This window comes from Chelonia mydas, chromosome 1, assembly GCF_015237465.2.
Source record: "Chelonia mydas isolate rCheMyd1 chromosome 1, rCheMyd1.pri.v2, whole genome shotgun sequence".
NCBI lineage: Eukaryota > Metazoa > Chordata > Testudines > Cheloniidae > Chelonia > Chelonia mydas.
The window spans coordinates 281,912,706-281,927,050 of NC_057849.1; the positions used below are offsets into that span (position 1 = coordinate 281,912,706).

Consider the following 14,345-nt stretch of genomic DNA (forward strand, 5'->3'; position numbering starts at 1 on the left):
ACATATTGAAGGGACACTGCCCTGAGGTAGAGGGTAAACATTACTCTGTAGCTGTATATCCTTGAATGAAATTTAATCATGCCTGTGTTAGGAGGAAGGGAGAGAATCAGCTGGAGAATGGAGGGTGAAGTTGCCTAGAACGGTACATGCGAAAATCTATCATTATTTGATCTACTCAGTCTTGAGTACCTAGTCTGAGTATGTGGGACTGGGACTAGAAAGATCACTGCATAGTGTTAGCACAGACTTCCTTTGTGGCTTGCTGTTTTCTCTGCCTCCATTCTCGATTTGTAAAATTAAGATACTTTCCTACTTCACATGACTGTTGTGAGAATAAATCCTTTAAATGAGGCATTTGGAAGTTCTGGTAATGGGAGCTGCATATATATGTACATAAAATACTAGAACGGATCCAGAATATAATTGGAGCAGGGTTAAAAGTGGTCACATAAAGCCTACGTTATAATGCATCACGGTTTTGCTTCTTTTGCCAGTACGTATAAAAATAAGTACTTTGTCTCTGCAGCTTCCCAAGCATAAGTCAGTAGTGGTGACACTCAACGATTCAGATGATAGTGAATCTGATGGAGAGCCATCTAACTCTACTAATAGTGTATTTGGAGGACTAGAATCCATGATCAAAGAAGCAAGAAGAACTGCAGAGGTAAATGGTATATCTATTTATACAGCTTAATTTTAGCACTTTTTAACCTCAGAATTCACAGCAAACCTTCCAGCAAGGGTCTAGAGATACAGGCATGTGTCAGAAACAGAAGAATATTGAGTGTGTTTCTATGGTACTGTGCCTGGGCTAGTAATTGTCCATTGTGTTGCAAGAATGATGTAAACTTGCTTTTGTTTTAGTTAAAAATAACCTCAGGATAAAACTTGAAGGTGTACTAATATGCTTCATTGAAAAATAAAACCCAAACACAGAACTCTAGGTTGTGGCAGGTAAGAAAAGGGGCTGCTAATTAACTATATTTGGCTTTAAAAACCTTGTACTCACTGTGTAATCTGTTAATGACTACATCTTAAAGCTTTAAACTTAAAGAAAAATGTAATTGCCCCTTAAATATAGTATGGCTTCTGCAAACATTTGCATTTAATTTGGTGTGTGGGAGGTGTAATATTGGCATATTTTGATTAAGCTCTCTTCTTATAACAGGCCTCAAAACCCAAAGCACCTCCAAAATCAGAAAAAGAAAATGATCCTATGAGAACCCCAGAGGCCTTACCAGAAGATAAGAAGATTGAATATCGACTCTTAAAAGAAGAGATTGCCAGGTGCGTTGGCGTTTCAGTGTAATAGCACAGCTTTGAAGAACCTATATTTTGCTTTTAAGCCATACCAGTAACCAGTCCTTTTAATTTTGACAAAAAGATGTTGAATTAAAGATCAGTAGAATTAATCTGAAGTGCTTCCTTAGACTGTAAAAATAAATTGGCTTTTTTTTTTAGATTCTTTTTAGTAAGATTATTCAGTATATGAGCTGCTTGGAAACAGTTCCAGCTACAAAAATCTACCTCTTACTTGAAATATAGCCATATTACTTTCTGTAAAGCGCTGCTCCTTTTTTGTGTTCTGGGAGTATATGCTGTCAGAAGACATAATGTGTAGCTAGTTGCAATTGCTGGATATTCCAAGTGTTTTGTTTTTTAATATGTCTGTTTTAGTCGAGAGAAGCAGCGCTTAATTAAATCTGATCCATTGAAGAACGGTTCATCTCCTGCAAACTCTGATGGTGAAGTCGATGGGGTTGGTAGAATAGCAATAGTTACAAAACAAGTTACAGAAGCAGAAGCAAAACTTAAGAAGCACAAGTAAGTTCTTCAGTATGATGTAAACCACACTGAGCTTGTTTAGGGGGGATGAAAGGTGAAAATATTCATGAATATGTAACTTCAATACAATAGGGCTAGATTATCCACTGCTTTGTACCTTATGTTGTCACTTTCTGCTTTACAAAATGAGTGTGTTGTAATGCCACCATCACAGTACTCCACAGCCCTCTTTCCCGCTCTCCGATCTTTGTGGTTTGAAACTTTGGTTCTAGGCCCCCAACTGAATTGTTCTGGATTTAGTGTCCAGTTGTAGCACAAGTACTATTTTTCTCTTCCCCTGCCCGTCCTGCCAGGTCTAAGTGCTGCTCTTTTTGAAGCAGCAGCTTCTTGTCTTGAGGCAACCTCTGTTCTGCATCTTCTTGCCCTCCGCTAAAGTATAAACCTACCTGAGAAGAGGGCTCAGCTGCGGAAATAGGAGCAGAATTTGTGGTGCCCTTAAATATCTAAAGCTATCAACAAAATATTTTTAAGATTTGCCATTTTCTCATCGGACTACCATATTTAAAGTGACGCCATTGACTAAATCTGCCCATTCAGTATATCTATTGTAGATTACCCAGCTGTATTGCCCATGCTTGCCTGTCTCATGGGATGTTATATACTTGATGTTTGTTTGCAGAATAGTTTGAGTTAATTTAATGAAAGGTACTATGAAAGTGGTTGGTTGGCTGTTGCTACAAATTAAGAAGTTTGGGATTCAAAGTGGTAGTTTGTAATTCTGTGCCATTTTGGTCCTTGGTAAAATGTGTTGTTTAAACCAACTTTTTAATTTTTAGACTTCTGTTAATGAAGGATGAATCTGTTTTGAAACATCTCCTGCAGCAAGAAGCAAAGAAGAGAGAATCTGTTCGAATTGCTGAAAATAAGATTGCCAAACTTGCTGAGCAACTGCAAGCAACTGAAAAGATTTTGGATGTTAATAGGGTGTTTTTGAAGAAGCTTCAGGAACAAGTAGGTTTGAACTTTTTGTCAGGAAAAAAAAAATTGTTCAATTTATTTTCTATCACTATGTGAACTTTCATATTTTTGAAGCTGTGTAAATTCAGTTCTTGGAAGTATGTGGCTTTATTTGTACTGTGCAACATATTAATTCATTTAGCTGTGTCTAAATTTTGTCAAATCAAACTTTTTATTGGTAGAAAGTGCATGTTTTCTTGAAGTGCTAAAATATTTTTTTCTCTTTTCAGATTCACAAAGTTCAACAACGAGTTACAGTGAAGAAAGCTCTGGCGTTAAAATATGGAGAAGAGCTTGCTCGAGCAAAAGCAGTGGCAAGTAAAGAAATTGGAAAACGAAAACTGGAACAAGATCACCTTGGAGTAAGTCAGTCACATAAACTTGCACCATTCTTTAGTCAAAAAGCAGTAATAACTTTGTTTAGCTAACTTCAGTTCAGAATCTTCAAATAGAAGTTTAAGTGGAAAAGTATTTTAAAAGCTGAACTGTGAAGAAAAAACAAGTTTTTTTTTTTTTCCATGTACATCTCCTATGTTGTAATATAGAAGCTCTCTGAAAGTTTGTTCCAAAAGTCTTTTCTGTTGGATTTTTACATTAGACGTGTTAGGGTTTTACTTCCATCTCTTTGCTGGAGAAAACGAATAGTACTGTAATAAGATTCTGGCCTGAGCTATGTGGGGAAGGATTCCTGCATGTTGGTGACATCACTATTCAGCTCCTTCAAAGATTTTGCCCAAGCTGTCCAGCTGAGACAAGTAAGTGAGGATCTGATATTACTAATCTGAAAAACAAGCTGAAGAAGGCAATTTGGAAGAAAAACAAAGCTCTGAGACAATTTGAGACAGTTTTTTGTAAGTTATATTTTTTCTTTGTTTTCCCTTTTTTATATGTATTTGCTTTGCATTTTATGCTTAAACTTTGGTAACCCAAATTTGTGTGTTAAAGATTTATAGAGTGGTATAGACTAATTTAATAGAAAAACCAGCAAACATTCCAGTGGAATTGTGGCAAATTATGTTGTGGTTTTTCCTGCTGTTTTGTTTACATTTTCAGGCAAGAGTTTAAAATATGTACTTCTAACCTGAGTCAAATGTTTTACCCTGTTTCATTACCCTCTTATCAATATTTCAGTAAATGCAAAGAGATATTAAGGGATTTTTTTTTCTTTGTAGCCAAGCAAAATGTTGAAATTGGATCATTCCCCTGCATCAAGTCCAAAAAAACATTCAGCAGAATTGATTGCATTGGAGAAGAAACGACTACAGCAACTGGAGTATGAGTATGCTCTAAAGATTCAGAAACTTAAAGAGGCCCGTGCACTTCAAACCAGGGAACAACCGAATATTACTCCAAATGCAGAAGAGGAATCTGAATTTGTATTACCTCAGCCATCACTTCATGACCTTACACAAGACAAACTGACCCTAGACAGTGAAGAAAACTATTTTGATGATGAAATTTTGTCTAACTCAAACAGAGAACGAAGGAGATCTTTCAGAGAATCCAGTTCTTTTACTAAACCGAATCTTAAGCACATGGACACCCCCAAACAAGAAATAAACAAACTTTCTAAAAAAGCAGTGGAGGAACCTGAACTTTTTCTTGGGTTGAATATTGATGAACTGAAAAAACTTTATGCTAAAGCTGACAGCTTGAAAGAACTGCTTATAAAAAGTACTGCCGTTATGACTTCTAAGAAAGAGTTTTTATGTGGTCAGGTAAACTTGTGCCTCAATTCCTTTTTTTTAATACTTAACTTGTAAGTACATTATGATGATTTGTTTTTTTATGAAGACTAGGTTTTTGCTGTATTATAATTCTTTAAATGTATATTTGTTTCCTAGGAAATTTTGGTAGATATGGATATTGTTACGGCACAAAGTAAACAAACTGAAGTGAGACCATTTCCATTTGGGCCATATCATAGTCCCCTTCTAGTTTTTAAATCCTACAGGTATGAAGATTATACTAACTGTGTGTGTGTGGCTTCTTTGTGTATGGAATATTTTAGTTGCTTTCAGTGCTGTCTCTTTATTTCTTCTTACAAGTTGTCTAATGCCAAAGGTAAGTTTGGCTTAAGAACAGCTTTTGGAACCTTAGCTTGGGATTCCATTCTTTGGAAGATTTGACATTTTAAAGTTCTGTGTGGTATGATAGGTTTTACGTATCATGCTTAAAAGTTTAACTTTCTTAAACCAAAAGTTGTCTTAAGTTTCCTGTTTCTTTGAAGCAGAAAAATAATTTTATCTCTAGAGACTTAATTATGTCTTCATTCATTACCTATAGGGTCCCATTTTGGCGCAGCAAGATGGACCTAAAGTCTATGGCGCTTCAGTTCCATAAATTGAATTCTGTGCTAGATCTAAGCAGATTCTAAAATGTGGATGATTACATTGAACTACATGCAAAAATTTAACACCAGCAGTGCAGTACTCCTTGTATTTGTTTTATATTAGCTCTTATATTACACTACCCCTAAATTTACAGTGTGCTCTAGGTTTTTGTATTACAGCATTGTAATACAGTGGGAAGGCAGAAGCTGAAGGATAACATTCTTACAGGAGCAGCTTTGCTATGCTTTTAATATAGTACAGACTGTGGTGATTCCCTTACCATACTAGAAATTGACAAACTTAAAACTCTGTAATAGTTTAGCATCAAATTTTATATTAAAGGAAAAACCACCAAAAAACATCTGGCTAATAAGACTCAGCTCATACTGAGTTTCTGTGCACCTGTTCTGGAGGCTCTCTGATATTGAGCTTTTAGTACTATGGCTTCTGAGGTTATTTAATCCCCAGCAATCTGCTTTACAGCTCTGCTTGATGCCAATTAAGTAAGTGAAAGAGCACAGGTCTCTCAGGTTCGCATTAGATCTTAACTCTAATATGTAACTCTCCCTACAGTGTGTGCATTAATTCCCCATGTGCATGTAATGAGGTTTGGTGAATGAAGGGAGAGCAGGATATTGGAATAGAAATCTATGCGGACTGAGAGAACTGTGCTGTGTTGCCTTTTTATTTATTTATATTTAAAACTGCTTTTCTATTTGTCTACCAGGGATTCACATCATATTTTTTTTTCTTTCTTTAGGTTTAGCCCCTATTTTCGAACCAAGGAAAAGCTTTACCTCAGTTCAGTATCCTACAGCAATATGATTGAGCCAAAACAGTGTTTCTGCCGTTTTGATTTAACAGGCACGTGTAATGATGATGATTGTCAGTGGTGAGTCCCTTTCAGTCTTATTCATTTGTCCCAAATCTCTGTTGCAGAGGTTACTGCTGCCAAGAGATGAAAATACACGTCTGATTCTTAACAAGGTCTGTGTGCATGATGTGCTATAGCCTTCCATTAAAAACTTGCCTGTGTAAGTTCACTTGGCAGGAAGAAAATCAGTGTGCCAATTCCAGTCCTGGAGGGAGAGCTCTTATGTCTAAACTTGGAAAAAGAAGGATTGTTTGAGTTTTTTGTTCACCATTATGTCAGATCCTGCGGGGTGTCCTTTAGGCTCTTTTTGTATCCAGATGGGAACTCTCTTGTATCGTAATTACAGCAGGGTCTTTTATTACCTGATGTAACGGTGGATGAGGAAACATACTATTTAGCACACTATAAATAAATTAGTAACATCTATAGCATGGTGTATTATGGAATTATTTAATAAAAGATCCTATTGTAATGCAAGAGATCAGTTTAAAACTGTTTTGGTAGAACTGCATTAAAATCTGTATACTTTGAAGCCACATCATTAAATGGTGTTTATGGTTATATTAACAATAGCCTGTTCATCTGGAGTTTCATTAGCTAGCTGTTGCTTGCCTACCATGCCTCTTGAGCCATTGGAACCTCTCAAATGATGAGATTGATCTAACTTTAAAAAAAAGAGGGGGGGAAAAAAAAGGAAGTAGTGTATTGATTCACTGACTCGGTATATAATCTGTAATCAAGAGCAACTGGATTATTTCTGAGAGGAATTCTACCAATACACAAGTGCATGAGACTCCCAACTCCTGTTATCTTTTGGAGGAATATCATATGAACAAACCTACTATTTTATGTTAAGATTATTCTCTTTTACTAGAAGTAGTGCACATCTATTCCTTGTACAGGGTGGTAAGACTATACGCAGGATACCTAAACTGGTCTACACAAACATACACTGAACTAACAAAATCAGTTTTAATTGGCACCTTTTGTTACTTCAGTGCAAGTGTGTATTTTGAAGTGCGGTCCACACATAGACTTGTACTGAAATAACAAAAGGGGTGAATTAAAACTGTTAGTTATTTTATTGCAAGTTTGTGTTTAGACAAGGCCTAAAAGCATACTTGTTCGTTAGTAGACATTTCAGAGCACCTTAAACATTGTGCTTCATAGACATCTTTTCACTTCAATTTTTTGTTGGTTTCTCTGCTTTAGTAGGGTTTAAGTAACACTTGCTGATTGTGGCCCTGATGTTAAATCTTTACTTTGATGATATTTTGTTGTCTGAGAATCCTTTCTTAGTCTAACTTTTTTTCTCTTTTTAGGCAGCACATGAAAGATTGCACTGTTAACCGAAAGCAACTGTTTCAGGACATTCTTTCTTATAATTTAGCTTTGATTGGCTGTTCAGAAAAAAGCACTGATGAGGAGATCAGCATTGCAACAGGTTTTTAAGTTTGTTTCCCACTGAATGTAAAACTGGGAATTTTTTTTTTCCAAAGGGTAGCTTTTATTTTCATTAGAAGTTCTAGAATTAAAGAATCATTACAGTCTTTCTAATGGTCATTGTATACATTGTAAAATATTTTTGTATGGAAAAGTGGAAAGCCATTTTTGAGTCAGTCAGTCCATAGTGAATTTCTCAGTAGTAGACAGTAACTCCTGTATTCAGGAAAAATTCCTTCTTTATTCAGGAGAAAATTCTCCCTAATTTCCCTGGGCATTTCATTCAAACAAGAAATGAAGGAGACAAGATTTCATGAATGGGGAGTGGAAACCTTCCTTACCTTCCTTTTTTATTGCTTATATACCTAACTTAAAGGGATGTTGTACTTATTAATGGAACTAGGTATAGTGTGAATAGGCACCAGGAAAGCTTCCTCCACAATCCAGACACATAACCATATTCTAATCTATTCTCAGGGCTAGATTTAATGATGATTATTTTGTGCCAAAGTGTACATATCATCCTGGGATCTAGGATGAGACAAACTCTTCTCTAGAGATCAGTCCTTTTTAAGCCCAGTTCTCTAGAGATAAGGCTGATGATTATGTAATTTTGCCACTTAAATGGGTTAAAGTTGGATGGGTAAAATATTCTAAATATTAATGTTTTTAAACTTAATAATGGAGTATTGGTATACACATCTTTTAAATTGAAAAATGAAGCAAGATTTCTTGTTAAATCCTGTAATACACTCTCTGTTGATACTTCTGTTTTTCCATGCCAAAAAGCCTGAGATAAACAGTTGGTTTTAAAAAGCAGAATGATGTAGATCATATATACTAAGAAACTATTGAGCCAGATGCCATTTTTTAAAATCCAGATACGGTTTTGGAGACTGTGAAATTATGCAAATTTGAGGGATGGTCTAGGGTTCAGTAGAGAAATTGATTTCTTAAACATCATTATGATTCTAAAAAAGTATCTGTTTTTTACTACCACCATGTTGGATTGTCATTTTGGATAGTGGATGTGTACTGTTCAGTTTCATTTTTCCAGTTCTCTTAACTAAATGCAAGGGGAAGAGCTTAAATCAGGGTCTAAAGACCTGGGAAAAGTGATGAAGTTCTGTGTTCCTTTCCCCTCCCCCAGATGCCTCTTCTGCATCTTTGAGGAGTAATGGGATGAAAGGTTTCAGAGTAACAGCCGTGTTAGTCTGTATTCGTAAAAAGAAAAGGAGTACTTGTGGCACCTTAGAGACTAACCAGTTTATTTGAGCATGAGCTTTCGTGAGCTACAGCTCACTTCATCGGATGCTATGCATCCGATGAAGTGAGCTGTAGCTCACGAAAGCTCATGCTCAAATAAACTGGTTAGTCTCTAAGGTGCCACAAGTACTCCTTTTCTTTTTAATGGGATGAAAGTAACACAAGAAAGTCAGACTGGAAAAATCAGAAATTTCTGTTTGTGAGATGTAATCTATAGCAGTGGCCTAGAAAGCACCTATGGAAACTCCCTTTTTTAAGGATATTTACAAGTAGACAAGACCAAAGCACTAGAAAATGTACTGCAGGAATAATCTTGGGGGTGGATAAAATGGCCTAATATATCTTTTCCAATTTTTGACTTCTATATCCAGCCACACTTGATAACTTGAAATGATCAGCACTGAAATAATGGTGGTGATATTTATATTTTCATTATTCTTTCTGCTGAGATTATCTCTTTTGTTATAATATTTCATAAATTTATAGCTGCATCTAGTTAAATTGTAATCTTGGTCTCATTTTAGAAAAATATGTTGAAAAACTTTTTGGTGTAAACAGAGATCGAATGTCAGTGGATCAGATGGCCGTTCTTCTTGTTAGCAATATCAATGAGAGTAAAGGTCACAGTAAGTAACTTGTTTGATATTTTTAATAAAACAGTCTGTTATATTATAGCTTTAACATTGCGTATGAGCTTGACAAATTCTTACGATAGTATTGTAAAGAGAAGATTTGCTTACTCTATTTAAGTTTATTGCACTGAAACATATGGTTATGGTCTTCTGTCTTTAAGCTTCTTTTTGTTATAAGGTAAAAATTTCAAAAGTGACTTGTGCACTCAAGAACCTAAGTCTCATTGAAAGTCAATGGAATCTGTACTTCTAAGACACTTAAATGCTTCTGATAATTTTACCTAAAATGACTGACTTTGAACAAAAATACATTGGTTTCTGGCTGCAAAACAAACAATTTCTTTTCTTCTGTTTGGTTACAGCACCGCCATTTACAACTTGGAAAGACAAAAGGAAATGGAGACCTAAGTACTGGAGAAAACCTGTTTTAGATAGTAGTAGTAGCAGCAGCAGTAGTGAGGAGGAACAATCTCTGGGAACTATTAAATATGGTAAGGCAAAATTGTGTTGTGCATTAGAAATAACTAATATTGGGGGAAGAGGGCGGGGAGTTGCAAGCACTTACTCAGATAAAGCATGAATTTACTTCAGTATATGATCCATTTATGTACTCCACGCATAAGCTTCTTGACTACCTTCTCCTCATTTGCCTGTTCTTTATTCTAGGATGATTAAATCTATGTATATCCATTTAAAATATAAATAATTTAAAGTCTTAGTGGGAGCTGTTGTTCCCTTCTCTTGCAAGGAACCTGCTAGAATGTTCTGGAGCATCTAAGATTGGCGCATGCTTAGCAGGGCATAGCTCTAGAACTAGTTTACCTGTGCCTTAAGACATCAAAAATCTTAGTCGTTACAGAGATTTCCCACATGATTTGTGCAAATGGCACAACCACCTCTCCCCCTCCCCCCCGCCCGAGTGAATCCTGCAGAAGGATCTTCAGAGGATCAGACTTGTTTTGTGATGAACTTTCTCCTATGAGCTCTGCCTCACTCAGTGCTGCCCTATAAGTTATCCCTAACCAGTATGATCCTGCAAAAGCAGTCCTCTACCACTTCCTTTTTCCAGTTTTCACATTTGAACTACTGCCAGTTTTTTGTGCCGTACTTACTGCTTCTTTCCTGCTTTAAGGAGAGAGTACCTTTACCTTTCTCTAAATGTGGTGGGTGGCTATTGTATTTGAAAGGTATCCTGACATTCACTTGGGAATTCTGTTTGATGGTGTTTTCCCTCATCTTAAATATATGATTAGTTAGTTCAAGTTCCACTGTGAAAGGTAATCTGCATGCTGAACAGAGACACTTTATTCTTCCAGCCCATCCTGTAGAACACAAAACAAATGTTCGAGCTTTGGATGCTGTTGTGACTCCAGATGATGTCAGATATTTCACAAATGAGACTGATGATATTTCTAATCTGGAGGCGAGTGTACTCGAAAACCCCTGTGATGTACAGCTTTGGATTAAACTTGCATACAAGTACTTGAGTCAAAATGAAGGGTAGGTTTTTATCTATAGGCAAACAAATCTGTTGCCCTTTTATATTTTTTGGTTGATGCTTTTCACCTGTGCTACTGTAATCAGGTTTCCTTCCTGGTGTCAAAGGACCCTTTGTTTCTTTGGCAAAGCCACAAATACCTTATTGCTTAAAAGCAGTTAGAAAAAACTTCAGATTAGATCTCTTGCTGTACACAGTCCAGTGCATGAGTAATAAATTATATATTTAACTCCAGACAGGTTTTATTTCAGAGTGGAAGTAGTTGAAATGGGAATTAGTAAAGGAGTATTTACTTTAAAAAATACACAGTTTATAAGATTACAGTGGAATAAATGTGTCCAGTTCTACGAATTTTTACATGAAGGTAAGTAGGATAGAGGGAAACACTGATTTTAAATCTGCCTTTGGAATGCTTGGGATGGCATTCTAAGACAACATGTAGTCAAGGTGCTTTAAGATGACCCATTAGAGTAAGAACTGCCAGGTGTTTTGCAGTTTTTAATCCATGTGGAGTATGTGGGGAAAATGGTAACCTAACTCCAATGTGTTTTTCATGTTGTAATTTTCTTGCCTTTTGGAATTCTTAGTAACTATGTTTTTTTCATTTTCCTTAATTGATAAGAATTAGAGAATCAATATATTTTTTTATTTTATGGTAAAAGCATCCCAGTAGCAACTTGGTCACTTAGGTTGAGTAGGCTGTTTCATGCTAAGTTTCTTAAATCATAAACTGTTCTGGAATGAGATTGTCTCTTCATGTGTGTTTGTGTAAGCCATAGCAAAAGAGACCCTCATCCTGACTCGGGCCTCTGGATACTACTGTACTATAAATATTTAATAAGCTTCCCTTTTCAGAAGTTTTTTCAGACATATACATTCTTCAGGATTAAATTTTCTGTCTAAATGTGAATTATTTTGGAAATCATGGACAAAATTTAGCACTTCATTCCTTAGTATCAGCATATGAATATACCTCTTCCTCCACGCTTAAAGAAAAATCTTGATTATTGAGCTCTACAATTTCAAATTTGGTGTGTGTGTAATCTTCGATGAGGAATTTATGCCTTATCAATTTGGGAGCCAGTACTTGCTTATAATGAAGTGAAAATAGCGTCATGTGAAATATGTAACTTACCAAATTAAGTATGTAGTTTTAATTATCCGGATATGTGCAAGCCTGCACATGTATGGATGTATATTTCAAATAGCATGCATGTTCTGGTGTATGAACATTTGGGTTTTTGCAAATTTCCTTGAAAAATAAACTTAAAATTCAGTGCAAAAAAAGTTAATTTAAACAAATCAAGAAATTTAGTCTTCAAAATTTAACGTTTAGATAACCACAACAACTGCAGTTGAGCCCCACCTACCGCATTGTGTAGGTTTGTGTTATGTATACTTTGGCCTAACCTAACCACTTACTGAGTTCAATAAAAACTCACCAGGCACATCCCAGCAGAGGAGTTACTACTGTTGGATTCATAACTTTGAATTTCGTTAACTTGTTAATGCTAGGATGGAGTATTTTAACAAGCTTCGGTATTGACTGTAATTGCAATATGAACAGTGGGTACAAAGCTGGTTTACGTGAGGAAGTACAGTGATTCACAACCTCTGTATCAGTGCTTGCCAAACTGAGAGATTCATCGGGGAGCCATGAGCATTTGGGGAAAATTTTTTAATGAGTATTCCCCCTCTCCTCCCCCTGCCCAATTAACTGACTATTAGATGAGGTTTAAAAAATCACCTTCATCTTATCTATTGGTGTGCACTAATGGTTTTCAACCCACTAGGGGTCCACAGATTATGTCTAAGATTTCCAAAGAGGTCTGCACCTCCATTTGAAAATTTTTAGTGGTCTTCAAATGAAAAAGGTTTGAAAACCACTGGTCTGCTCCTAAAGTTGCTCCTGTTTCCGGGACTGGGAGCTTCTCTGTGCCCTCTGGTCCTGCAGGGGGCCTTTAGCACAGAGACTCTGCTGGGGGGAAGCACTGAGCAGGAAGACTCTCAACTGAAAGTCCTGCTGGCGTGGAGGGCAAAGAGACTTCCAGTGCCAAAAGCAATAGCATTCACAGATAAGGGAAGGGAAATGAAGGAGAGATAGGTGCATCTTTTTATAATGGAGTGACTTTTACCAAGGGCTAAGCCTACATGTAGCAAACATTCAGCTGAAGAAGGTGATGATTTAAATCAAGTTAAATGGAAAAGGAAGAAAAGTAGATGTTGTGATAGTTACGTTGTTTGGATGTTCATGTTTTGATGTGACTGTGGAAAGTGCACGACAACAATAGGTGTCATTTGCTTAAATGTTAGTAAATGAAAGTATGAGGCCAGGGAAACCAAACACGAGTAGCAATTTTTTTTTCCCCTTAAGAAAGAGGAAGAATTTAAGTGGCAAAAATAGTCACTGCTAAAGAAGCAGTTCCTCAGAAAGCCTTTGAAGAATCTCCTGTTGTGACCATGTGAATTCCAAAATGCAAACAAGCACACACCCTTAGCAAGACCCGTATATTTCCAAAAGAAACAGATGTGTATAAAATTATGATTAGGGAACAAGCAGCCATGGCACTGAAAACCATTCCTGTGTCAAACGATGCCATCCGTTGACACACTGATGACCATGTGAAAATGCCTATGACCACTTGATAGAACAATTAGGAAGAGGCAGTATTTTGCACTGCAGCTTGAAGAATCCAGACAGAGCCAATTTGTCTCATCTTCTGTGTTACGTGAGATTTGCCAAAATAGGTACAATAGGTTGAACTTTTATTTTGCAAAGAAATCCCAGTCTGAACAACCAGTGAGGAAATACTAAAGTTTTGGATACCTTCATAGCAGATGAAGGACTTAACTGCGGTTGGAAGGGGGCTGTGTATTGACAGGACTGCAGCTATGACTAGAAAGAACAGTGGGGTTTCAGCATGAGTAAAGGAAGTGGCAGAAATAGCAATTAGGACATTGCAAGGTTTACAGTCAAGCTTTTTAATAAAATCCCTGGCAGTGCTGCTTCCGTTCGCTTCCAGTTATTTCTGTGATTCTGGGTTTTCAGGAATGATTTCTGTGAAAACTAACATAGAAATCATTTAAATTTGGAAAACTACTTATGTCTGACAGCAAACATTGTACAGCCCCTATGCAGTTTGAAACAGGCCCATTCTTCTCACTAAAATCTTAGGCTGTGTCCTAACATGCAAAAAAATCCATATGTTCAAATTATAGTTCTAAAAACCCAGATTGGATTAGATAATTAAACAAACTTTATGAAATTGAGTAAAGTTGCACAACTGTCCAAATTCTAGTGTCCCTCTTGAATCTGGTGTCCTGAGTTGATGTGTGTGGTTTTTTTTGTTTTTTTGTTTTTTTAAAGGAGGGTATCTGGTTGTGGGGACCCCCCCCCCCAGTACTTAAATATCTGTAAGGGAACTGCAGTAATAAGTTTGGGGACCACAGCTCTGTACTACCAAGGATGCATTGATAACTTGCTAGGGCTAGAAGGC

At 36.5% G+C, this 14,345-nt stretch overlaps 1 protein-coding gene across 8 annotated transcripts in view; it reads left to right on the plus strand.

Moving 5' to 3' along the window:
* Window positions 1-14,345, plus strand: part of ZFC3H1 (zinc finger C3H1-type containing) — a 58,370-nt gene that overhangs the window by 25,745 nt on the left and 18,280 nt on the right. For 7 of the 8 annotated variants that reach the window (XM_037886478.2, XM_037886492.2, XM_037886484.2 and 4 more), the window contains 12 exons: window positions 527-664; window positions 1,169-1,287; window positions 1,678-1,824; window positions 2,622-2,796; window positions 3,033-3,164; window positions 3,975-4,520; window positions 4,647-4,756; window positions 5,896-6,027; window positions 7,332-7,453; window positions 9,243-9,344; window positions 9,713-9,841; window positions 10,667-10,850. In XM_037886478.2, the coding sequence (XP_037742406.1) occupies window positions 527-664; window positions 1,169-1,287; window positions 1,678-1,824; window positions 2,622-2,796; window positions 3,033-3,164; window positions 3,975-4,520; window positions 4,647-4,756; window positions 5,896-6,027; window positions 7,332-7,453; window positions 9,243-9,344; window positions 9,713-9,841; window positions 10,667-10,850 (2,036 nt within the window). The remainder of the gene's footprint in view (window positions 1-526; window positions 665-1,168; window positions 1,288-1,677; window positions 1,825-2,621; window positions 2,797-3,032; window positions 3,165-3,974; window positions 4,521-4,646; window positions 4,757-5,895; window positions 6,028-7,331; window positions 7,454-9,242; window positions 9,345-9,712; window positions 9,842-10,666; window positions 10,851-14,345) is intronic. The other variant, XM_043547798.1, reaches the window with a different exon arrangement.